Source organism: Babesia bigemina (assembly GCF_000981445.1).
Source record: "Babesia bigemina genome assembly Bbig001, chromosome : III".
NCBI lineage: Eukaryota > Apicomplexa > Aconoidasida > Piroplasmida > Babesiidae > Babesia > Babesia bigemina.
In genome coordinates this window covers 2,194,005-2,220,440 of record NC_027218.1, presented here as the reverse complement: position 1 = coordinate 2,220,440, position 26,436 = coordinate 2,194,005, and the positions used below count along the sequence as shown (strand labels likewise).

Genomic DNA, 26,436 nt, shown 5'->3' with positions numbered 1-26,436 from the left:
GGCGCCACAACACGCGCAGCTAGTAACGTCTGAGACGCGTCAAAGCGCGTTAGCACGCATCGTAGAATCCGCCGCGCAGATGGGGGTAGGAATAAACCTGCGAAGTGAGCAATTGCGGAAGGCACGAGTGAAAAATGTTTAAATTGTCATATCAATGAGTGTTTAAAGTGTCTGTCGTAGTGTATCATAACGAGTCTTTTAAGAACGCCGGCGGCAATCGTTAGCTGCCCAGGAAAACCAGTGAAAGTCCTCTATGGCACCCGGAGGCATTGCCACTGCAATCGCCTACTAATTTGTAGATGGCTTAGCGGACTTCTAGAAATGAACAGAGACCGACATTTGCGAGTCTGCGTGTGTGTGCTTGTGTGTAGATTGGTGTCACCGGGTATATCTGTCACGCATCTATCATTATAACCCGGGTTCTGCCTCCAGGACGCCATCCTCCACTTAATAGGTGAATCGTACGATGTGTGACTGGCGTATCGAGAGATTTTGTGAAATGCATGTCATAGACATAGGGCTCAAGAATACGGCGCAATGTGGCACAAAGAATCGTTTCCAAACACGTTTGTGTTTCTGATACTTTATGCACCATTTATTCCGTACGAAAGTGATATTGCAACCCATATGTACTCTTTGGGTGTTTCCGTCGTGATTCAACCTCTACAACGATTGTGTTAGTGTAATTGCGCGTTTCATTGTTGCCGGCCATACTGCGTCGAAAATACCGGATCCCATCCGAACTCCGAAGTCAAGCGGCGCTAGGCCGGGTTAGTACTGGGGTGGGGGACCGCCCGGGAACCCCTTTCGGTGCCGGCAACCTATTTAACATATTATACTACAAAAGTTATATAAGGTTGTACTGCTATTATATGTGGAATATGGTGATGTAAAACGCTCAGTTAACACCCTATGAGCCACGGCAACGTGGAGAAGGGGCTCCGGGGCACACACCGCGACCTGACCGTCGCCACAACCACAGGCGCATCTCACTGATGGTCGTGCCACCGTCACACTAAAAAAATGAGCGAATCCGCGGCGGAAGTTATTTTTCCACCAAAATATGTCAGAACTATTATAGACAAAACCGCCCAGTTCGTGGCAAAGAATGGCGACCAGTTCGAACAGCGCATACGAGCTGAACAGGGCGAGGGCGCTGCCGGTTCTGCCGCAAAATTTGCCTTCCTAAATCCGAATAACGCGTACCACGCATATTATAGGCTCAAGCTAACGGAACTGAAAAGTGGCATAGGTAGGCCTCTGTAGCTCCGCAGTCACACCGTCACAGATGTGGAAATCAAGCCTTCCATACCGCAGGCTATCCTAGACAGGCGCAAGAAGCTCGAATTGAAGAATGAATTCAAGGAGAGGCTGCTAGCGCTCACGGATTTCGGCGCGAGCGGCGCGGACGACGAAATAGACGAGCCAGAGAAGGACGCCTTCACATTTACGCAGCCATTTGTGGCGGCCATGGACATGTGAGTTGCATATCTTGAAAATATACGTGGCCTGAGGGCATGTAGATGCCACTTTATGCGTTTCCGCACTTGGAAGGCAATCTCTTATCGGTGACCTTAATCACGCGCAGGGATATCATTAAGGCGACGGCGACATTCGTGGCAAGGAACGGGCAGCGGTTCTTGGTTGAACTTGCGAAGCGCGAAAAAAGCAACCCGCAATTCGACTTTCTCAGCCCGTCACATTGCCTCTTCGGTTTCTTCACTAGCCTCACCGAGTCGTACACCAAGTGCCTGCTGCCAACCAAACCGCAGATTGAAAAACTCAACACCGTGGCCAAGGACAAAGTCGCATACCTTAGGAAATGTCAGAAAAGGGCAGACTGGGATGCGCGCCAACAGGCAAAAACCGCATCGGAAGAAATGCGAAAAGCGGAGGAGCGCATGGAAATGCAGTCCATCGATTGGCATACATTCTTCATCGCAGAGACAATCACTTTCACTCCTGTAGGTTGTCAGATGCCATCAAAAATTACGGTTCTTTTGCAGAACGAAGAGGGACTGCCGCCACCAATCGACTTCACGCAACCGGGAGCTGCCATGCTGCTCATGACACGCAACCCAAGGACTGCCGCAACGGAAAGAAACAGTGGAGAACAATTGACATCCGTCATTCCTCTGGATGCAGATCAAATAAATCCGGAAGTTGCGGTTGTTGTGGATGATGAAGAGGAAAAGACCGAGGATCCATCCACGGCAGACATTACAGCACCCGAACCGCAGGAAGCGGACAATGCAGTGGCCGTAGAAACTGTACCCACTGTCTCCAAATTCTCGGATGCGCCTGAGAGTTATAAAAGACGGGTTGCCAGGGACAATGATGTTAGCATTGTACAGGTACGCGAACGATAGCAACTCCAAGGGCTGAACAACACGCAGGACGGAGATGAAATCATCAAGGTCAAAAAGTCGTACACAAGGAAATCGAAGGCTCAAACTGCTGTTGAGATGCAGAGGTGCCCTATTACAGGCCAGATGATACCGGCCACAGAAATGTCGGCGCATCTGAAGATTCTTCTGCTCGACCCCAAGTGGAAGCACCAGAAAGAGCGTTTCATAGAGAAGGCCATGAAAGAAAGCGCGTTTGCGCCATTAGAAGGTAATTTGCGTGTGAACTCCCCAAATTATGTGCAGACGTCGAGGGGAACCTTGCATCATTCGTGGCGGGCAGGCCCGACCTTTTTGGTACGGCAGACGACGAGGTAAGTCGGCTGCGCGAACTTGCGACCATGACATTGCAGATGCTCGATCATACCAAGTAAATGACGCATACCAAAGAATCTATAAACTACATTTTAAAACATATATATTAAATACACCAGCACTAGACGTACGCACGCCAAGCAGCCGGTGTCGCAGAATCGGGTGGTTAATATAGCCGCAAAGGACTGCAGCATTCTGCGTCTGTGACGCCAGTCGATGGCATCCCCCTGGCCATGAATTCTTGTGTGGAGCAGCGTTCGACTAGCGTGCCGCTCTGCATCAGCCAGACCGACGTGCACGACCTCAGCACGTTCTTGTCATGCGCCACGATGAACGTCGTGCAGTGGCTGAAGAACATCCGCACCAGGTCGTAGATGGGCACTGACGCGTCGCTCGATGCCTCAGCCCCGGACGGGCTGCCACCTGCCTGATCCGCATCCTCGTGACCCGCGCAGTTGTCGGAGGGCGGCTCGTCGATCAGCAGAATGCGATAAGTCATGCGATACAGCACCAGACGAGCAAACGACAGCGACCGCAGCTGGCTCATCGAGAAGCACGCCACGTTGCCATCGGGACGCTCACCCGACACGCCTCCCTCGCCGTCATCGGAACGGGTTGAAGTGAGTCCACGCTTCAGACGTATCAGGGGAATTATCACGTAGTAGCCCCTTTGCACCCGTATGTCCTCGTGCGCTAATACAGCGTCCAGCGGATCGGTGCCAGGCAGAGATTTGACCATGTCCAACAAGCCGCAGCACTCCAGGGCGTGCAAGATCTCCTCGTCAGAGTGCAACATACGCGGGTCCAGGAAACGACGCAGGGTCCACCCCTTGAACACAAAAGGCATCTGGGGCAACACGCCGATGATGTGGCGCAGCACCTTACGAGGGATGCTGTTCAACTCCCGACCGTCGAGCAACACGGATCCTTCCCTTTTCGATGCAATGTTCTGCAGCACACTCAACAGCGTACTCTTACCAGCGCCAGTACGACCCACTATACCAACCACATCGCCAGCACGAGTGCTCGCAGTCACGCCCTTCAGGATGTAATTCTTGTTGGCGTTGAATTCCTCAGCAGGTTCTGGCACCATAACATTATCCAGTTCGAGGCTCATGTGCTCCCCTGCAAAGTAGTCGCCGATGTCCACAAATTCAAATTTCGGACGATATAGTAGTGTGCTGATAATGGACCTATACCTCCTGAACATACATTGGCGGAACTCATGTTTCCGACGCTGTATAAGTTCGATCAAATGTTTATGCATATGTTCGGCGTTCTCACGTAGCGAGGAACTACATGGCACCATCTCTACTTTCTTGTCAACGGCATCCAAACGAATCTTGGTCTGGAGGAAATATTCCCGGAAACGGACCATGGAACACATTTGTTTTTCCAGCATGGAAAAGTTAAAAATGAAGGTATTAAGTAGGGCGTTTATGCCCAAAGAATACGAAATCCCTAAGCCTACTTGAGCCACCTTCAACTCCACTCCCCTTACATACGCATATAAAACGGGCACGAAGGCAGCACTTAAAACCATAAAGGATATGAAAAGCTTACATGTCAACATGGCCCACGAAGTGACGGCTATCTTAAGAAACTTTATACCGAAAAAGCTCTCCGAATAATCGCGGACACGGTCCACGCACAGCTGCTCCCTTCGGAAGCTCCTGTAAATTTCAGAACCAGAAATTACATCACCATATACTGCGTTTATAGAATTGTTGGCTTCCAACATTACCCATTGCAACTTCTTCGAAGCCATGAGATAAGATTTACAAACAAAGAAATATAGGACAATAATAATCACAATTGGTATGGGGGACAGAATAGGGGTGGAGTAACAAATGGTGATGAACTGCACACAGATGCTCAGTAAGGAGAAGAGTGTAGCCACGATGAATCGTCCAATGTGCTCATCTATGTAATATATATCTGATGACAGAAACGTCACTGTAGTTGCCAACGAACCCTTCACTTTAGCCTCGGTGGAAGACTTGTTAAACAGAGAATTCATGATGTATTCGTGTATCCTCCTGGATGCGCGGATGTTCGCAAATATGGCGGTGAACATCCCCGCAAAGATGAGAATGATGAAAATTGTGGCCAGGATTCCCATTTTTCGCGCAGTCTCTTCGTGTTCGCTCATTATTTGATTCGCCTTCAGTATGTCATCGCCTTCCTGGTTTTCCAACCTCTTGACGAGGTCTGACCAGCGGGCCACGAGAACTCCGAAAACCTTGTCTAAAGCAACCCCCGAAGTTAACAGCACTGAAACTGCAACACTGTACCATATGCCCATTGCAGAAATGTAAGTCCCATATGCAGGACCTGTTAGACATTTTTTGTTCTGGGCCTCCACGTCCCCTGGCGAATTGTGCATTTCATGGTCTTCTTCTGCTCTACGTGTCTGTATGCCCTTCACAAAACCGTATTGCTTCGAATCCATCAAATTACTCTTTCTTAAGGTTGCAAAACTGTTGTAAGGGCCTTTGTTTTCTAACTCTGATATTTTGTCCTCATATGGGCCGACGTGAGGCTTGATTCCGCCTGGTGGCTGTTTCCCCATGAAATCCATTATGGATACCTGGCCTCCAGTAATGTTGTGGACATGGATTTCTACCAGGTTATCTAATATGTCGAGTGAAGTGCATATGGAAATAGTCACAGGTGACATTGCCATGACTACGGCGACGTCATCCCTTACGAGCAAGCCCGTCTCCTTGTTGAAGAGGTTGTTGAATATGGTGCCTGCGACGGCCGGATCCAACCCGTTGAAAGGCTCGTCCAGGCATACCAAGAAGCAGCACCGGTCGCCGACCAAGCGTTCGTTGGCCTTGCTGAATATCAAGTACGCGTAGAGAGCACGCGCCAGACTCAGCCTCACGCGCTGGCCGCCGCTCAGCGAATAGCCCTTCTCGGAGATCACACGCATGTCGCCATCCTCCCAAGAAGCAAAGTCAGACTCCAGCTCAACCGCACACGTCACCTGACGGTAGATGTCCTCGTCGAACGCGTACCCGAACGTGATGATCGAACGGATGCTACCGCTCGGCAGCCACACCTCCTGCGATGTGTAGAAAATGGGCATACCCGTTGACAGCGGAGCAACCGCCATGCTACCCGACACCAGACTCATCTCGCCCAGCATCGCTTTGATGAAGCTAGTTTTACCACAACCCTGGTTGCCGGTGATGATCTTCACATCGCCACGCTCCAGCTCGAAGGTAATATTGGCAAGCACAAAAGAATCCGTATCCTTTGGAGTCAGTGCATCTTGCCTGCTGGCAAGCCAACTGAAAGAAGCATTCTTAAACAGCACTAATGTGTAGTAATGCATTGTCGAATCTCCTCTTGGGTCATGTACTGTCAACTCATTCTCCAGTGTGTCAGAATGAGCCTCCGGTCTCGTCGCATAGAAGTTAGGAGAGCACTCGCGAATGAACCTCTCCACTCTGCGCATGGATGCCACCCCTTCCACGACCATCTTCAAACTTTTTAGCAGGTGGTCGAAGGATCCAACGATGGTGCTAACTATGTGAAGCAAGGTGATCGGCGCAGATATGTCAAAACTGCTGTCGTTTGGGGCTATCTTCAACTTCCTTATGAAATCAATGATAACAACCAGGTAGACAACAGTACCTATCACCCGCATTAAGGACCTGTTGATCGAGAAAAACGTTAAACGAGTTTGCAGCACCGACAGCTCATCATCACGGCTGTTTTTCATTATCTCATACCCGACATCTTCGATGCCCATCATCTCCAACAACTTCATGGAGCCGATAATTTCCGAACTTTTTGAAATACGTTCGTCCTTTGATTGGAGAGCGTGCGATATGTTGAGCCCGTTCACAGCTTCCACAAGCACCATGAGAAGCGTGATGCCGACGATAACAAGCATGGGCCATAGGACGCTCATGCCTGTTTGGGTGTATATGAGAACCATGCCCAGAGTCATGTTGCACGCGAAGCGCATAAGCATCACGGTGGCGTCCACGAGAGATATTATGAAATATGTGTCGACGAATAGGAACGTGTACATGCTTGGTGGGAGCTCGTTGTTTTTGTGACGTCGGGCCGGGCATACGAGGGGGTCTTCGCAACAACTGTCATTCACCGGTGGCCACGAATGAACAGCGCCTTTGCACCCCTCACGAACGGCGCAGCGCTGCATCGCGTTTGTATAGTCCTTGCGATGGCACAAACCATGCTGGAAAAGCGTGAGCGATATTGCCACTTCCATGACATTTTGCAGACGCATGTTGTACAAGTTCGTGTGCTGGTCAAGAAAAGTGCTTAATACCTCGACACCTACTATCGATAATACAACTCCGACAATATTACCCCATACTTGATCCTTCTGAGATAATGTTTTCAGCAGATGCTTCAGAAGCACGACGGTCCCAACGGTGGTTATGCTCATCAGCATCATCAACAACAGCGTCAGCACTATGCGCCGCCAGAAGGTGAGCAGGATTGCACGAAGAAGTACGCTGCGATATGGCGTTGTCCTCTTAGAGGCATCGTTCTTTAGTACCGCATCCGACTCAGCCTTCTCCAATCTGAGCAGTCCGTCGCTGATGTGTTTCGACAGTATCGGCTGCCAGTACGAGATCTGGTCGGCTTTCGGGAGCCGGTGCACAGTCTCCGGGGTGACAAAATGAGTGCAGATGTAGTTCACCCATGATTTTGCCCAGCCAATGAAAACGAATCTCAGCAAGCCCCGGTCATCGTAGGTTTTGGGCGACGGTGGGTATTCTCGACCAACATAGTCCTTGCTTTCGCTATTATAAGCGGCGGTTATCTCATTATCGCTAAGGCGCGGCTTATCCGTAGAGCGCTGCATCATTCAGCGAACCACATCTGGAGATTTTAAGTCTAACCTGTGGTAGCCTCGCTGCAGCTGGGATGACACACATACGCCCATTACAACCGCTGGTTAAAGAAAGTCATAATAGACGATTTAAAATATGGATTTTCACCCGCCCGCTTTTCCAACCATCTCACAAACTACATTAATAATCGAAGGACGTCACATTACAGTCAGCGGCGGTGTTTTGTCCCCATTAGTTCGGTCGATATCAATAATATAATTCCACAAAATTATCCGTCGGATTCATGTGTGTGTGACACCGTGACTACTTAGTGCACAGTGGAACAACAACGGTGCCAGGAGGCTCTTTTGATTCCTTGTAAAAAGCATTCACATCCACACGCATTTGAGCTCCCTAAGTTAATGAGCGACCTAGATGGCGTAACAACGTCATGATGGTTCAATAAATATCAACGTATGATAGCTGTGTGTAGGAAAAGTAACATCCGTGATTATTCGCGCGAGTGTAAGATCAGGTAGCGATGAAACAGCTTCTGAAATACGGTAGAAGTTTTGCCGTCATGTAAAACCTATGTTGACAAATAATTTTTTTGCCTTGGGACGATATCGTGATTAATACTCCATTCCAAGAACTACATTCCGCTGCTTGGCGCTTGCCTACAAAAGGTTCTCTGGAACTGCTGCACATAACACTTGCGTGGTGTTATTAGTGATATGTAACATATAATAATGTAATTGTTGCAATGTTAATGGCTTCATGCCCCTTCGGACTTGCGTTCTGTGTGCTGTATAAGATTACATTAGTGATTCTGTTAGTGTAAATGCCTGTTTCTGTGTTGCCGGCCATACTGCGTCGAAAATACCGGATCCCATCCGAACTCCGAAGTCAAGCGGCGCTAGGCCGGGTTAGTACTGGGGTGGGGGACCGCCCGGGAACCCCTTTCGGCGCCGGCAACCTATTATCACACAAGTCACATAAGGTTGTACTGCTATTATATGTGGAATAGGGTGATGCAGAACACTATGTAAATTTGCTAGCAGCCACGAAACAAAGGAGGAGGTGCTCCCGGGCACATTTGTTTACAAGCTGGGGGTGGTGGACCAGGTACCCCGTCGATGATGTACTGATAAGTTATTGTCTGAGTTTCACACGCCGCAAATAACGCTTACATTCACGGATGTTGTGCCTTAAAACTTCATACCACCTATATACGCGTCCAGAAGGAACATACGCAGTCGAATTTGGTACAGAGGGCACGATGGAAAAATACGTCAGAGGGCCCAAGTATGACCCCAAACAAATGGTTATAAAACATATTATACGTAAAATAAACGCTTAATGTGTTTTGGTGCAAAAGTAAGTGACCGAACTGGGTTTCGAGGCATCATCACTATACCTAGCAAGCGGGATTTTCAGCCTGTAGACAGAAGCACAAACCGTGACTGTGCAGGACACAAACATGCAACCGACGTCATTTTTAAAACAAATGTATAAGGTGAAAATACGGTTGCAACTGAAACCACATGGCTACTAAGTGGCCGAAGAACTGTACACGGAATAAACACAGGGCATTGTTAATTACGTTTTCATCCCGTATATACTGGCGTCAGTGCCTTTTGGGGTAATTGTAGGGCATTCCCATTCAGTTATATAAAACGTATTGATATTGTATGTTTTTACGTAGTAAAGAAGCTATGTTTACAGGATATTAGCGTGAGTGGGGTTTCGGAGCGCAGACATAGTGGCGCTGGATGCGTATTGGAGAACGTTGTGGCATGGTTTTCGCCATGCGACGCAGAAATATACATACAGTTGGTACTATTATATTGATATGGCAGGTGACAGTACTAGAGGATTATATCTGGACTGCGTGACGCTAGAAGAGATTATTGGAGTTTGGGCTTGGAATCACGGAACCCATCGCGTATTTGGCCAAATATCTCTCCGAGGCTTACGTTGTATAGTCTACCCATGATGTAAAGGACCAAGACGAGAAGGGCGGGGAATACAATAAAGCCGATGCCAATGCCAACTCCCACCGCCTCAACAGTTTTGTTTGAGCAATTTGTATGCCCAAACATGCATGGCTTCGTCATACTTGCTAAGACTACTTAATAAAGAGCTCTGCACGGCAATGAATCACGTACCTGAAGACTGTAACACTCTCCGCCAACTGAAGATACAGAATGCTTATACCCCCACCCCTACCATGCCATCCACGTTGTGCTTGGGCTACCGTAAATCTAGGCATCACAACGCTGGCATACTACGAACATACCATCCCGCATGCGATAATACTACATGTCTTGATAGTGATTAAGTAATACGGCAACTAACAATGTAGTGTCTACGAGAAGCGCCGAGTCTGCCAAACGTCTGCTCTGTTCTACACTGGTCATTCTGATACATGACTAGCTGACCTGAATTGCGTGCTTAATGTTCCAGATCGGCACAGTGCTGCCGCTAAGCACGCCACTATACAGCACCTCTCACTCACATGCCACTTGCTAACCTAACAGATGGCCCACCACATCACATGGTGCATCACTCATCAGGTGACGGCACGGATTGCCATCGGATCAGTTTCACCTTGGTGACTTGAGATTAAGTCACCAACCCTAACGAATTGATCAACACGATGCCATCTCAGTGAATCTCCATAACCTAAATATTTGCTAGGTTGGTGAGGCTATACGAGAGCAGAAAGATAGGCGGTGCGTGAGGCGCAGATTTCGCATCCGTTCTCAAACTTCTTATTTCAAGCACCATCCTCTGTGTGTCTTTAAGACGCATAATCCACAATCCGTCAATCATAATGAAAATGATGACTAGGAGCGCAATGGAGGCTATAGAAAAGGAGGCTCTTAGACCTCTACATGTGGCAGCGCATTTATATGTTTGCTTGCATCATGTACATGTCTCTACTATACCATGATCACACAATGCCATCCCGCCAAGCAATGACGAACCAACCCTGGAGATGGTAGCCGTTGGTGGATGTCGACCCTCGGTACCGCAATAAAATATATCTGGCAGACGGAACGTGATTACGTTGGGTAGTTATTACGCAGAAGTACTGAAGTTGTTAGTTGTAATGCCACTCCGACTATTCTTGGCAGAGTGGGAGGGCATAGACCCAACCCAACTCTACTCCGGCCATTACATAGGCATTATTTCTCTACTGTATATTCAGTGCCCTGATATGTTAGGTAGAAACTTAAAATCGTAACTTCCAACGCCCTCCGTTCCGTGCGTCACACGAGCTTAATGAGGTAGATGATGCTAACAGCGTTAATGCAGAACGTTGCTGCCACAGTTACATTTAGCCGTGTGCGTTAACTGGTGATGCACTGGCGAGAGACGGCGGGTTACTAAGAATAAAGTGAATACAGGTTTAGTAATCGGTAAGTACGAATTAGCCATTGTGGACAACTGCGGTCATCTGTTTCGTGTGATCACTCTGACAGCAGCGCAGGTCTGACGTGCCATCGTTCACCGCAGGTGTTGCATTGGCACCTACGAACGTTGCCCACCATTTCAGACGATTGGAGCACGAGGAACATCTGGCTTTTAAAATATGTACGTAAATAATAACTGGCATCTTATTTGGATATGTCAGGGCGATAGTAATGAACTCAACAGTAGATGCGATTAGATGCGTTGCCACATGCTGCCATGGTAGTGCCGTGGAGTAGACGGTGATGAAGTACTGTGACGTGATCTGGATGAGATGCGGCCCACATAACTATAAAAACAATATTCGACTACGATGACTATGTCATCACTTAGGCAACTGATGCCGCCAATGCACCTAGTGGGTGCGGATGCTCATGGTATCACTGCTCTGGGATTGCGTTCAAGTTTGCATGTGCAGATGGATGCACAGCGCCTTGCATGTGTGGCTATAAGCTCCGTAAACGCTACTTTTTAAACTATGACGGAGCCTTGAGATATATCGTCTGTTGCCTCGGGTGGCGTGTTAATGATGGAGGGGAGGATGGCAGCAGCGAAGGAGATGTGCTGTGGATGTGATCAACCGTGTTTTGTAGTACAGAGAAAATCTTGCTGTCCTAAAGGATGCAAACGTTGCGAGATAAAGAAGTGCAAAGAAAAGCAGGAATGTCAATGTAATGATTGTAACTGCGGATGTAAGTCGGCTATTAAGGAAGGCAAGCAGTGCAAGGATTCCGGTTGTCCGCTGTGTATAGTAGTGTGCAAAACTGTAGAACAGGGCGGTAAATGTATATGTAGTATATGTACCTGTGGATGTGAAAATGCTTTCATGCAGAACAAGCCATGCTACGAAATCACACGTGATAAGTGTAAGAATTGCCAGATAAGATGCACAAAGCTAAAACCGGGTGAAGACTGCATGTGCTACCTCTGTAACTGTGGATGCAACGGCGTGAATTGTCAGTGCTGCAGATGGTGTAATCCCGACACCACATGTGGGAAAAACGGAGACTGCAACAGCGAGGAAATACACGGCACCAATTGCCCCAAAGGCAAGTGCAAACAAAGTCCTGGCAGTTGCTCCGAAGTCACATGCATGTGCAAAGAAATGGGTATGGTAGAGCGCGAAGGCCTATGCGAATGTAAATGCAAGTGTGAAAAACAATGCCCCAGAATCCTATGCGCCAAAGCCAAAAAAGACGGCACATCCCGTCTATGCAGCAAACATTCCAATGGTGGCTGCGGTTGTGAATGCAAATGCAACTGCAACGCCTTTGGCAAGTACTACTGTAAGGACCACGAAGCCGGCGGCAAAGGATGCAACATCAGCGAGTGCAATATAATCTTCTACGGCATTGGGCAATGCCGCTTCCCCTGCACCAACTGCGGCAGGCTGTGCGACCAAGATAGATGCATGATATGGATACGTGTCATAGTCATCGGTTTGATTATTGTAGCATCCTTGTTTGTGATGCGGGCCATATTTCCCGAGAAGTTCCACGCGATTATGGCTAAAATCCGCGCCTCATTTCCCATCACGTCTGTGCATTCCGGCAGATCGCTCAATAATCTCGTCGGTGACAGAATTCCCGTGGAGGTGGGCATTGACCGCTACCCCGCCTTCCGTGCAAGGACATACACTGGCTTGGCGTAGAAGACGTAGTGTTTTAATATCGCAACAACTGTATCATGGCACTGTAGTAGCAACACACGGTAATGCTATCTTAGTACCGCCTTAGTATCACCAATGGTGCTTGAGTGAGTCGCCATGTTAACCTAAATTGACCAACGGCTGTTGCTGTTGTACTAAGTTGCGCTGTCATAGCCGCTCTTTGGCGCTCCAGACTCCTAGCAGCCTTAGGGTTTTGTTGTCTGCAATGTATGTCATTTTCACGCCACGCATCTGTCATGTTGATCCGTTGGCCTTGTTGTTTCCCTTCACATTCCCATCCGGACTCAGCCCACATAGCGCCTGTGTGTACCTGTGGAGTCCCATTTCAAAATATTAGTGTCAATCAATTTATTTTTCAACGTAAGTCATATGCAATATACGCCTAAGTTAATTTGAAAATTTCCCGTACCATTGATACCCTCTGAGTCTAACCCGTCGACACCCCTCATCACCATGTTCCTGTAAGCATTTGTGACAATTAGATTGAACACACACGAGCAAGCATCAGATCAGTGCGCCTAATCATACATTATTACACTCCCACTAATACAGTATTTGGTTGATGTTAGGTCACAGACTGATGTCCATAGGTATCCATCCCTCCCTTATAGTCCCATTGTCGAATCTCACAAACGGCTATTTCAGCGTCTATCATTGGCCTCATTATGCGCAGTTCTCCAAGCAGAGAGGTGTCACTCAGGTATGCAAGCTACTCAAATAATTGCCCTGGCCTGTCCCGAGAGCCACTCGCTGCAGGGAATGATACACGCCATCGATGGGCTGTATGGTGCTGTGCGAGCGTACCAGTGATTCGCTGAGAAGCATACACGTGACGACAATACTGTTAAAAATATGACAAAGCTATTACTCAGGTAGTTGATCTGTAAAAGGAAGGCGAGATGTTGACTGACATTGACAGTCCTCTGTTGAGTGAGGTTGCGAGGCACAAGAGCGGTATCGCCGTATTAAAAAACAAGGTACGAGCAGACATTATGTCCAAATAAATTTCATATCAATATTTAAAAGAGGTTACCTTGATCACTACCGTTTGAAATTCCAGTGCAAAGTCGATTCTAATCCTAGATATAATTCGTGAACGTCTCCGGGTACCCTCAGATGCAGGAGTATGAAACATGAAACAACACGTCATTAGATCAAAAGTGCACAGCTGATCAACAATACTGTGCGTTGTTTGCGATAATCGAAATTGCTAATATTGATTAATGAGTGCGATGTAAACCGTTCATTTTGCGGGCGCAGAAATCGCGGACCTTGTGGAACGGCCGGATGCGAAAGTAGACCATGACGCAGATGACGGTCGAGATGATAGGGATGCAGACTATGACGATGGGGATGACAGGGGGGGAATCATTTTCACCGGAGTGTGCCATCGTAGTGGACTGTGATGCAGAAGCGCTTGGCTGCGGTGGACGTTTCTTTTCACAACACTTACATTGACATTTGTCTTCTTTGCCTTCACATTGAGTATTACATCCTGACGACAGGCATTCCTTGTTGCTTCTGCGCTCGCTGTTGAATGCCATGCATGATCTGCACTGATCTCTACCACTACATCCGTCACAACACCAGGGACAGCAAACACAGTCCTCGTACAAGTAACAACGAGAAACGCAACTACACAGGAGTCCAGCCATTTCCCCCCTCTTCCATCCCCTCAACCTACGCAACCATGAACCACGTACCTCAGTTTCGGAGACTGACGCCGTTTCTATCGGCGCTCCCAACCAACCCGGTGACCGCCATCCAGCGCACAGCCAGTCACATCACGACTATGCAGCTATTACAACTGAAATACCACAAAGTTAACGCATGTTGGTGGTATCCTAGCAGTGACATGCAGGTCATCCGGTACCAGGTGATCAGTCTCCTCCATCCAACACAGGCCGACCAATTTGTGAACGCCCATTCTAAAGGTCATCGCATTGATATTTTAATGAGTGCCTTACTGAGCTTCACTGCCTCATCAGCATGCTTCTCATTTACCCTGTTACCGTCAATGCCACGTAACCGCGCCTTCCAGTGGCCATCACGTAGGAGAGGCGCGGTGACATAAATTGTCTAGTGAGGCGCATTGCTGGCACTGATCGTAGTGACCCAGCAACAATATAGTAACTCACCTAGCACGGTTGTCAGAGCTGCCTACGTTGGTGGCCGATAAGCCGAGTACCACATTACACTGACGGGGTGGGACTATGCAAAGATATGTTGAGGATTATGCAAAACTCAAATCACAAACTGAATCATATTCTAAGTGAAATACATGACTCTGATTATGCGTGGAAGTAGCCACTTTTGTCACACCTTGGTGCCATAGATGCTACCCTAACACAACTAACCACTAGTGCTGTAGTGCGATCCATCACACGGCAAATAGTGACTACATTAATGAGGTAATGATTATCGAATAACAAGTTGATTAATGGGGTCCTCGTCGAAGTAGTCGACGTCCTTGTAAAGTGAGAGCATTTTGCGGCCTTTCGTGAGTAAGGCCTTGACGTCGATGTGGTGGGAAGCCTTGGTGCGAATAAGGTGCGAGCGGATGTGGAGCACGTCCAGGCGATATAGCATCGTGTTGGCGAGGACCAGCAATGCGGTGGACCACAGTGCGACGAGGGTGAAGATGAATGGCTCCCGGATGCCGTAGAGGAAATTGTCCATGGCGGTCAGGAGGGTTGCGATAGGCCCACCGTTGACAATTTCCTGCAGCTTGACAATGACATCTGAACACTTGAGTGGTAACTGCGATGTGCCCTCCGGCGGCGTGAACCCGTGAGTGTAGAGGAGGGGCAGCGCAGTGGAACACAGGTAGAGGGATGTGCACTTGCTGCTGTCGTGCTTATTGAGTTCATAGTGCAATGTTTGAAGTGACTCCCACAGTCTGTCCGGCAGGTACACCGCCCAGCTAAGGTAGGTGTGGGCGAAGCTCTGGGAGTACAGGGCGTAGGCCCGGTAGGTGATGGGCGAGCAGTTCGGAGGGCAGTTGGAGGAGTCATCGCCGCAGCCAACCAGTGTGGACAGGGTACGGGGATGGTCATAGTTGTGGTTGTGATTGGTGGTGAGAGTCTCGGACCCTCGGATGTCACGGACAGCTCCAAGGTCGGAGTCACCAAGACGGTCCCAGTCGGGGCAGTTGGGATGTGACTTGGTGAGTGAAAGGCCCAGTGAAGACAACATCTTTTGACCATAATCGTGCAACTCGACACCAAAATTATGGAAGAACGACACAAGCTCCCCGGTTGTGCGCGGCGTCCGCCTGGTGAGGCAATTGAGGTAGGAGCACAAGGTCAGCAAGGGGTCATCACCGCCGCAGCTGGGAGTGAGGATGGTGGAAAGGGTGGCGCCAGTTTGTTGACTACTCGGTAAGTCTCCATCCCTGAATCCCATCCTGATACGGCTCTTGAGGCAGAAGTTGCACGGGTCGAAGGGATGAGTCTTGAAGGTGGAGTCCCAGCCGTCGGTCAGGAACGCCTGGAGGGGGGAGTTGGGAGAAGTGATATCGCTGCCGTAGTGGCAATCCTGCCAACCACCACTTAGTTTGTCCCTATTACACTGCGACTTGAGGAACTGCAACTGGTAGTGGCAGGCGTAGGCGTAGTCCCGCAGCTGGCATAGGAGGGCGCAGCAATCAGGCTCCTCGGATTGGTCAGATGACTTAGGCTTTACAGTGCTTGATGACACATTTGCTTTCCAGTTAGGTGCGATGGCGAAGAGCACGGATCCAGCAAACATGGCGGTAAGTTGGAGTATGTCGAATAAATCTGTGGGTGTGATTTTGGCATGGTTGATGAATATTGCAAGTTGTGAAGGGTCACTATGCGGAACACCAAATGCCTTTACAACACACTGTCTGAGAGTGCCATGATGCTTTTGGTTCTTAAGCCCCGCCAGCCACTGAAGCATATCCCGGAAAGTGCGAGGGGCCTCGGCGGGGAACAGCTCCGTCTCGGGGGTGGCGGTAGAGTCATGCGCGGGTTTTGAGGTAGCCCAGGGAGCAAGGCATAATTCAATGTCCGGTTGTTTGATAGTCTTCTGGTCAAAGTCTTCGGTAATTGAATGAGGAGCAGCGTCAAACGGTTCTATGTTGAGATCGATGGCGGAAGTGGGCGGGCTTATTACGTCGAGTGGCTGGACGCTTGGGTGGTGGTGGTGGTGGATGATCGTATCCCATGTCTATGTCAGACATTAAATAATGTATTAAGTTCTGCATTTAATCAGTCACTAACGCAGCCACTTGGTCACTCAATATGTCATGTACTAGGTCAGTTGCTTGCTCACCACTTTGGTCAGGTGGTTGATCACCTCGCTGCTCATGTGATTGATCGTCGACGCAACATTACTCTGTCCAGAACATTAGATGTCAGTTGGCAGTTAGGTGATCGTGATCAGCTGCGCAGTAGATACCGCACCCTGTGAAACGGCCGGATGCGGAAGTAGATCATGGCGCAGATGACGATGATGACGAGGGCGACCAGGACGATGATGTAAGGGGCGGAGTTATGGTCACCTCACTGCTCATGTGATTTATCATCAATGCAATCATGACTGTCTACAACATTAGATGTCAGTTGCCAGTTAGGTTATTGCGATTAGCTGCGCAGTAGATACCGCACCCTGTGGAACGGCCGGATGCGGAAGTAGATCATGACGCAGATGACGACGATGATGAGGGCGACGGGGGCGATGATGTAAGGGAGGACGGGGGTGGTGGTAGACTGTTGAGTGTCGGTTTGTAGCTGAGCTGTGAGGGAAGAAGAGGAACCCGGGTGACGGCGTTTCCGCTCACAACAGTTACATTCACAACTGCTGTTACTACAGGTATGATAATTTGCGGTACCACATCCCGAAGGATGACACAGCTTGCTATCCAGGCGATTTTGGTAGTGCTGTGAACATATACTGCACCTACTACTACTCCTACACCCTACACAACACCAAGGACAGCAGCTACACACAAACTGCGTACATGAGCTACTACACTTATTGTCAGTCCCCCAACTCATCTTCCCCTCCCGCTCCCAGTCCACTCAACCTGCAGACATATCAATCACTCAAGCAACGCACTCACCAACTGCAACAATACCACTGCCGTCCCAGTCCCCTCAACCTGCAAGCATATCAATCACTCAAGCAACGCACTCACCAACCACTCATGAACACGCACCTCGGCAAGCACTCATTAACCACTCATGAACACGCACCGCAGCAAGGACACTGGCCATCCCTCATCGGCGCCACGGTAGCAGCAAGATGATGACCACCCAGTGCACCGCCGGTTACATCGAAACTATGCAGCTATCACAACTGAAGTGCAACCAAGATAAAGCATGTTGATACCATCCTCGCCGTAGCATGCAGGTCAACCTGTGCCAGTGGAGCAGTCATCTCCAGCCATCAAGGACTGTCCAAATTGCGAAAGCCGATTCTGAATGTCATCACGTTTGCTTGCGGAGCAGTTCATGGCTGACCCACAAAGCGTCGTTAATATGTTTATTGTTTACACCGTTGGCATCCATATCACGTCACGCAGCCGTTCACTGGCCATCTCGCCTATTAGAGCCTAAGCCGTCGCCTATCCACGGGTCCAATCGTTATCTCGTACCATCAAATCACCTAACACGTATACCGCAGATTCACCTAGCACGGCAGTTGCTCAGTTTCCAATCTGGATTACCGACCGGTCACCCAGCTGCACAATCCACTGTCACTCACTGCCTTCATTAGGTCTTAAGTGATCAATGAGAGCATGCCGCGTCGGCAATTCTGTACATTGTGATAATTAGTCAAGACACACTTACAACTTATTTCTACGCTTGGCATCGAAGTGCCTTAGTGAAGTGAATGACGGCTTCGGCTGAGTGAGGTGTGGATTACACCAGACGGTTGCCGCATTTTTCGACTTAGATCATGATTATATGCCCCAAAACTCATAGTTCAGAAACATTATACTGGTACCAGTGTATTTATGCCATATTTCATTAACGAACCCAATGGTTCCGTAGCATGTGTGTTGGGCACATTGGTCGGCTTTAGCCACTCATTAATTCTCATTGACCAGTTCAACAACTGGATCAACCATCAGTTTAAGTGGTGCAATGTATCACCTAATCACAGCGTACAAAGCTGGGGATGGCGCCGCAAATTGCCGCTGTTACGCCACGTTCGTCAATGCTGCAGCAGTCGACATGGTGGCAGTACGGAGTGCCATTCTCCACGACGTATCAGCTACCATATTTTGTGGCTCAAAACACAGAACCAGAGCATATCAGACGCAAGCAACATCAGGTTCCTATCTGTCATGTGCATTGGGACTCGGCACAGGTGCACATGCCAAGGTGACCTCGGGTGGATGGATACGTCGGCAAGTTTAGAGGCACTACAGAATACAATATAGAACAACAACGGAGATGTAATTTCAATATATGTGCTTAGAGCACACCTTTCCGTACACGCCCCCGAAGGAGTGGATATAGCCTTATGCACGGAAAGAAAGCGGGGAGGCCGGACAACGGAATCGACCCACCATCAAGACAATGGAACGATGAATTGACTAGGCCAGGTAGTGAGATTAACCATGACGTACCACGGAAGCCAGCTCTCCAACTCAGTACACTCCGTCATGGAGGTAGAAACCAACGGCAACGCTATCGGGGCACGGGCAAGTTATGGACTTGGGAACAAGCGTACCAGTGGCCCGTAACCTGGAGCTAGATGTGCCTGGTCATAAGACAGATTAGCCCTCTAACAGTAGATGAGGGATACAACTACCGGGACTATGCCGTTTTCCGGAGGAGGTAGGGTGGATTAGGGTAAGCTTGGGAGAAGCGATATGCCTCACCCCTCAACACTTAGGAGGCCCTGACCGAAAGGGGATAGAAGCAGCTGGACGGATTGCATTATATCTGGTATGCAGAGTGTAGCGACGTTAGTGAAAGGCACTTTCAAGTGTGAATGTAGCCCCGTGAACTATTTAAGGTTAGCATCAATTCTTGAGTCTTCCGGCACGGTGTGAAGATTGAGTTAACGTAGCACTGCGTATTAGTGCTAATAATCTAAATCTTTAAGCTTTGCAAGTGGGTTACTCATTGATTAGTCTCAGCTTATACGCCTGGAGGGGAGTCGCTGGGCTGCTGGGATGGACGTGCCACTTGATTATCAGCATGCGCCTTGCCACATGCTGTGAGATTGGATATTCATGTCATGGCAGCGTTTGGAGGTATAGATTCATGGTTGCCCCAGCACAAAAGAAACGGCATCAGAGGGGTGGGGTATTAGCATTTTATATCGTCAGTTGGTGAGGGTGTTAGAGGCGTGAGGTACGTTGTTTGGTGTTGTGCAGGTTTTTTTATTCGGTTGAGGAGAAAATGTGCTTCTGTGGTAGTAGTGGTGGTGGAAGTAGCGGTTGCACTAACAAAGCTAAGTGCGCCGGCATCAGCATTGCCATTGGTGTTGCCGGCTTCATTGGTTTCTCGGCCCTCCTTGTCTTGGTTCTATACATCATGGGTAGACAATATGATATCAGTCTTGGCACCATATTCGGCCAAATACGTGATGAATTCCGTGGTTCCAAGCCTAAACTCCAATAATCCTATAGCCCTCACCCAGTCCACATAGTCTCACTGTTGCCATGTCACATCCTGTATTAATGTGATTGCGTCGTCCTATAATTCACACGTTTGTAATCTATGTAACCATTTGCAGTTCTACAGATACCTTTTGGCCGTACGATGCAGCTAGCGCTTCTTCATGAGGTTTTCTACATACTATGACCTAATACATCCAATAGCCACTGCGGCACTATGTATCACCAGGTACAAAATGGCCATGTGAGCCGATAGTCACTTAAACAGCAAGATGAACGCAGTTGACGTACGGAGTGGAAAGTGAATTGCCGAGTGAAGACAAGGACTCTGAAGCATACCCGTTCAACTCGATACCGAAATGGTGGAAGAAGGACACCAGCTCCCCGGTGGTGCGCGGCGTCCGCCTGGTGAGGCAATTGAGGTAGGAGCACAAGGTCAGCAAGGGGTCATCACCGCCGCAGCTGGGAGTGAGGATGGTGGAAAGGGTGGCGCCAGTTTGTTGACTACTCGGTAAGTCTCCATCCCTGAATCCCATCCTGATACGGCTCTTGAGGCAGAAGTTGCACGGGTCGAAGGGATGAGTCTTGAAGGTGGAGTCCCAGCCGTCGGTCAGGAACGCCTGGAGGGGGGAGTTGGGAGAAGTGATATCGCTGCCGTAGTGGCAATCCTGCCAACCACCACTTAGTTTGTCCCTATTACACTGCGACTTGAGGAACTGCAACTGGTAGTGGCAGGCGTAGGCGTAGTCCCGCAGCTGGCATAGGAGGGCGCAGCAATCAGGCTCCTCGGATTGGTCAGATGACTTAGGCTTTACAGTGCTTGATGACACATTTGCTTTCCAGTTAGGTGCGATGGCGAAGAGCACGGATCCAGCAAACATGGCGGTAAGTTGGAGTATGTCGAATAAATCTGTGGGTGTGATTTTGGCATGGTTGATGAATATTGCAAGTTGTGAAGGGTCACTATGCGGAACACCAAATGCCTTTACAACACACTGTCTGAGAGTGCCATGATGCTTTTGGTTCTTAAGCCCCGCCAGCCACTGAAGCATATCCCGGAAAGTGCGAGGGGCCTCGGCGGGGAACAGCTCCGTCTCGGGGGTGGCGGTAGAGTCATGCGCGGGTTTTGAGGTAGCCCAGGGAGCAAGGCATAATTCAATGTCCGGTTGTTTGATAGTCTTCTGGTCAAAGTCTTCGGTAATTGAATGAGGAGCAGCGTCAAACGGTTCTATGTTGAGATCGATGGCGGGAGTGGATGGGCCTATTGGATCAAGGGGTTGGAGGTTTGAGGGAGGTGGAGGTTCGTAATCAAAGTCAACGTCATGTATGGAGTCTTGGAGTGTAGGTTTTGGGACGTGGATGCGGAGGTCGAAATTATTGGGATCGTCTTCATCTTTGGTCGTATCAATGTCTGCGCGTTCGACGAGAACTTCGGGAGGAATCGGCGGCAACTCCAGAGATCCAAGACGATCAACATGGTGGATTACTAAGGATAAATCTTTAGGTTTAAAATCGGGAGCTGGTGACCATTTACTCGCAACTTCAATACCAATCTCAGGCGCTGAAAGTTCGCGAGCTTGCTGAATAGAGCCCATGTCGGGATGTTCTGGAATGATAAAATCAATTGTGTCATGTTTCGAATCTTCTACGTTTACAATATCCAATGCATCTGGCCAAGTAGGCGTTTGACACTGGTCGCTTATGATATGCGTGTTTGTGTCTTCAGGCCACGTGGAAGGAGGTGGGGAAGCTGGGTCAAAAAACCCTTGTGGGATGTTATCGATATTTTCAATCTGCGCATTTCTCTGAACCTTACGTGGCCTATCAATCCACATATCGGGGGGTGGAATGCCACTCTTACCTTGACTCAGTCTATCAAGCATGGGAAATTTTCTGTGTCTCAATCTGTCTATGTAACTTCAACGCTGTGTCACTAGGCAACGGAATAGGGTCAAGATATACTCCTGGAATGATTGCGGACTGAGATGAAAGGTTGGTTTGAGGAATTAAGTCTGGACCCTGCACTCTACCATTATTTAATTTTACTTGGGCATTACCAACCGGAGGAGAGTTTATAATGGTGCCTGTGATTTCGGGGTAATGTGCAACTTTTCCTGTGATCGGTCGAATACCCCGAGTCCTAATGTTACCAACACTTCGATTGCTTGGCAGTGATGCACGATTCAAAATAGAACGAAATTTGTGATCCTGTGGGAAGGGCTTCGGATATGTCGATATCTGTTTGGATATTTTATGACCTGTGACATGACTCTTATGTGATAAACGATTTTTGAAAATATGTTCCTGCAACGCGCTAGCCTCTGCATAATTTGGTTGTGTGGGTTGTTGTTTCAGCGTCTCCGTAAGTAGAGTTTCATCGCGAAGAAGGTTTTCCATTTGTTGCCTTAATTTCTCGGCCTCCTGCTTGGATTCCGAATCCCACAATCTTTTTCGTTCTTCGGCTGCATTTCGCCGTCGTAATTTTTCACGTTGTTGGTAGGATGGATCTTCTATGGCTTTTCCATCAAGGACAATATCATCGCCATCCCTGGAATACCTTTCCTGTGGAACATGCTGCGGGCGCTGATTAACAGGGCTGACACTGGGGGGCTGGGGAGAAAATGGGATCTGACGGGAAGGCCAAGCAGCGGGACGGCTGGGCCGATTTGGAGGAGTGGTAGGATTTTGGGATTGCATAATGCGATGATTGTGATTTTTCATATTATGTTCGTCGTGTACGTTTTTTAAGAGTGTTTTCTCATAGGCATGTTTGATTGCATTATGGGCGTCGTCGGACAGAAGCTTGCGATAAGACGTAGTAGGTTTAGTCCGACAGAAGTGTTTGCCAGACATGTCTATAGATGCAATTGTATCGCCAGAACATGTTGGAGAATTTTTTTCAACCATAGCGGGATCCTGCTCAACACCCCCTACTGGAGTTCCTCCGCCACCTGAACCAGAAGGCGTGCCAGTGGGCGCCGCAGTATCACCGACTGGACGTTTCGAAGCCTCATGAACACTTTCGTGAGCAGGCTCAGAAGCAGACCTCTGGTCAACCGGTCCCGGACCACTACTGGAAACAGGGTCACCAGATGACTGAGGGTCTTGACTTGTAACACTTGAGGGCTGAGTGGCCGCATCTTGTAGAATGACAGCAGGCTGTAAACTAGTATCATCATTGTCCGGTGAACTTGAAACATTTCCGTCACTTTGACCACCCGCTTTACCTTGTCCTTCCTCAGCTTTCTTGCCCTGGTTCTGTGCTCCCTCAGCTTTCTTGCCCTGGTTTGAAGTTCCTTCAGATTGCTTTTCAGTCACTGGCTTCTTAGGAATTTCAGGAACCTTGGTAGGCGGTAGCTCCACTGTTTTGGATACACGTACAGCATCCTCATCATCCAAATCTTCATCTACATACACTTCATCATCATCATCATCATCATCCCCGAACTCATCTTCAGACTCTACATCTTCATCACCATCGTCTTCATCTTTATCTTGTTTGTTTTGTGGACACATGCTCCCAACCAAAATCTGTCTCAACTTCTGCAAACCTTCATTTGCTTGCTTGAGCTCACCGATTATAGCATCCCATTGTTGCATCACAATCTTCGGCTTCATTTTTGTGTTAAAGTTGGTGCCATTAAATGTGAATCCATAGGGGATGAGATTCGTGGTAACAAACTTATTAAAATCTGTCTGCGATCGAAGTCTTATCAATTTACTTCTAATTGTTTCCAAATTATTTTTAAGCCACTGTGCCATCCTTTTATCAATAGTTTTGTCGAGGAATTCATATGTCCGCCCATACCCGGTAAAGGAAAATCGGTTTAAGGTGAAAATATTGCCTAAAGACGTTTTCAGTGTGGCACATTGTTGTTTCAATTCTTCCCAATTTATGCATTTACCCCTGTCTTCCAAATGCATTTTAAATTCTTGTTCATTCTTTGAGTTTCCAAATATCCCACAAAAATCTTGCACCAACCGAAGAGCGTTTGCGACGTTTGATATCTCATCGGCAGAATTTTTGAACACAACTGACGTGACGAATACATCACGGAAGAGATTATTGGGAATATGTTCCTTGTCGAAAATATTTACAAGGTCAGGTACCATAAGAGAACCCTGATTATAACCATCCCTGGCTACTTCCTTTAACTCACCGGCAGCGAATCCACCAGGGATGACGCCATACTGATTTCCATCAACTGTCGTAATGAGATAGGTGTCAATTTTACTGGCACTAGATGCATACCGTGCAGCCACCGCTGGAGGAAATCTAGCGTACATTGCAACCATTCCAACATTTTGCCCTGCCCAATCCCCGCCGCCAACTTTAGCAAACCTTGTATCCACATGATATTGCAAAAAGTATATGACGGAAAGTAATTTGGGGATACACTGAAGGAGAGCTTCGAGGGCGTCTCTTCCTGTGATACTCTTAATTTTGCTCTGACCTGCAGTTCGGCATAACTTCTTATGGAAGTGTGACACGTGATTTAGGAAGGTGGAGAGCGCATTTTCAATTTGCTGTGCACTGACGCTCTTATACTTCCCTTCGATAAGCCGTTTTAGTCTACCGGCCAGACGGGTTCTTACATCATTTCGTTTATCATTTATCAACCACTGCAAAAACTCCAAGCACTCCTTAAGAGTGCGAAACGGAATAGTAGTCATTTTGATCTCTTACAATTAGACATCTAATCCACACCTGCCAAACTCCACGGCAAACGTTCAAGACTATGTGGAGTGGGATACACTTTATTGATCACACCTTTAATCCCCCCTAACAAAAATCCACATCCAGCCTCCAGGACTATCTGAACTGCGAAACACCAGAGTTATCACACCTCTAAGGTGACACTGCTTAATACAGCATGGCGGACAACTAAGTGCACTGGGTGGAAAGGCAATGAAGTAAGACGCTGAATAACACCAATACGCATCATACTGAAACATTAGCACACCTAATCGATATTGCAAAATCCATGAACTATCGCCGAATCCTATAGACACCACTCACCTGAGGAGGGGGGGCGACAAGTCTAGGCAGCCATGCTGGAGTAAGGGTGGAGCATGATTGGAGAGGGACGTTAACCAGGAGAATTTAGCGATGAAATGTAAAGATTTCGCAGTTTTTTGTATGAGTGTCCAGAAGATAGCGCAGTCACCATGTCAGCTGCTCGGCCAGTAACTAGCTCAGGTGATAGGTCACCACGTTGGTTATGGCATTGGTCACCTCACTGCTCATGAGATGGATCATCAACGCAATGCTTACGTAGTCTAGCACATTAGATGTCAGTTGGTAGTTAGGTGATCAGTGGGATTTGGATGAACAATTTCAGTGCCAGTAAATTCCTTAGATCAGCTGTAGAACGCGATGCAGAAGGGTATCTTGCGTACGAGGAAATCGCGGATGTTGCGGCCCACCGGGAAGCGGAAGATGCACAGGTCGAGCAGGATGATGGCGACGATGATGGCAACGATGACGGCGGCGATGGCGGAGTACGGAGGGGGGGAAGGTGGAGAATCGTGATCTTGAGTCTGATCTTTGTCACGGGGGGAAAGCTCTAGTTTGGCGGCTTGAGGCTGAGCATCGGAGGAATCAGAGGTAGAGCGTGGAGCGGGGGGAGGAGGAGCGACGACATCTCCACGTCGCTTTTTCTCTTTACAACACTCACATTCACATGTGTACTCGTTGCCTGCACATCTGATTTTACAATTGAAAGTAGCGCATTTGTAACTTGGATCTCTGTTTCTTTGGCGCTTGAACGCATATCCGAAACATACATCGCAATAATCATCTCTACATATCTTACAACACCACGGACAACAATTACAAACGTAAGAGTATCTACATTCATTATGACACCTCGTGCACTGCTTCCCAGGATATAATGACATCCCCGCCATCTTCCCCTCTCCCTCCCAGTCCCCTCAACCTGCAAACATATCAATCACCCAGCAACGCACTCACCAACTGCAACACTACCACTGCCGCGCCCAGTCCCCTCAGCCTGCAAACATATCAATCACCTAAGCAGCACTCACCAACTGCAACACGTGCCACTGCTGCTACCAGTACTCTCATCAGCACGTACCCTCACCCCTGTATCCCCCCCAGCCCAGGCCACCGACACCCACGCTGCCCAG

The 26,436-nt window shown here is 48.5% G+C and overlaps 8 protein-coding genes across 8 annotated transcripts; 2 read left to right on the top strand and 6 right to left on the bottom strand.

Annotated features, from left to right (window-relative positions):
- Positions 1–1,023: 1,023 nt before the first annotated feature.
- On the top strand, positions 1,024–2,723 carry BBBOND_0308900 (Surp module domain containing protein, putative; the record flags this gene model as incomplete). The annotated part of the gene is made up of 4 exons (XM_012913719.1): positions 1,024–1,252; positions 1,289–1,478; positions 1,589–2,348; positions 2,397–2,723. The coding sequence occupies 4 exons, from the start codon at positions 1,024–1,026 to the stop codon at positions 2,721–2,723; spliced, it is 1,506 nt and encodes a 501-aa protein (XP_012769173.1).
- Positions 2,724–2,886: 163 nt separating this feature from the next.
- BBBOND_0308890 (ATP-BINDING CASSETTE TRANSPORTER, putative) lies at positions 2,887–7,572 on the bottom strand (the record flags this gene model as incomplete). Its single annotated transcript, XM_012913718.1, has 1 exon — positions 2,887–7,572. One exon carries the CDS (start codon positions 7,570–7,572, stop codon positions 2,887–2,889), a length of 4,686 nt encoding a protein of 1,561 aa, XP_012769172.1.
- Positions 7,573–9,447: 1,875 nt separating this feature from the next.
- Positions 9,448–9,657, bottom strand: BBBOND_0308880 (hypothetical protein; the record flags this gene model as incomplete). Its single annotated transcript, XM_012913717.1, has 1 exon — positions 9,448–9,657. One exon carries the CDS (start codon positions 9,655–9,657, stop codon positions 9,448–9,450), a length of 210 nt encoding a protein of 69 aa, XP_012769171.1.
- A 1,889-nt stretch (positions 9,658–11,546) lies between these two features.
- Positions 11,547–12,668, top strand: BBBOND_0308870 (hypothetical protein; the record flags this gene model as incomplete). Its single annotated transcript, XM_012913716.1, has 1 exon — positions 11,547–12,668. One exon carries the CDS (start codon positions 11,547–11,549, stop codon positions 12,666–12,668), a length of 1,122 nt encoding a protein of 373 aa, XP_012769170.1.
- Positions 12,669–15,104: 2,436 nt separating this feature from the next.
- BBBOND_0308860 (hypothetical protein) lies at positions 15,105–16,607 on the bottom strand (the record flags this gene model as incomplete). The annotated part of the gene is made up of 1 exon (XM_012913715.1): positions 15,105–16,607. One exon carries the CDS (start codon positions 16,605–16,607, stop codon positions 15,105–15,107), a length of 1,503 nt encoding a protein of 500 aa, XP_012769169.1.
- Positions 16,608–20,546: 3,939 nt separating this feature from the next.
- BBBOND_0308850 (hypothetical protein) lies at positions 20,547–22,121 on the bottom strand (the record flags this gene model as incomplete). Its single annotated transcript, XM_012913714.1, has 1 exon — positions 20,547–22,121. One exon carries the CDS (start codon positions 22,119–22,121, stop codon positions 20,547–20,549), a length of 1,575 nt encoding a protein of 524 aa, XP_012769168.1.
- Positions 22,122–22,161: 40 nt separating this feature from the next.
- Positions 22,162–24,960, bottom strand: BBBOND_0308840 (hypothetical protein; the record flags this gene model as incomplete). Its single annotated transcript, XM_012913713.1, has 1 exon — positions 22,162–24,960. One exon carries the CDS (start codon positions 24,958–24,960, stop codon positions 22,162–22,164), a length of 2,799 nt encoding a protein of 932 aa, XP_012769167.1.
- Positions 24,961–25,647: 687 nt separating this feature from the next.
- On the bottom strand, positions 25,648–26,196 carry BBBOND_0308830 (hypothetical protein; the record flags this gene model as incomplete). The annotated part of the gene is made up of 1 exon (XM_012913712.1): positions 25,648–26,196. One exon carries the CDS (start codon positions 26,194–26,196, stop codon positions 25,648–25,650), a length of 549 nt encoding a protein of 182 aa, XP_012769166.1.
- Between the last annotated feature and the right edge of the window lie 240 nt (positions 26,197–26,436).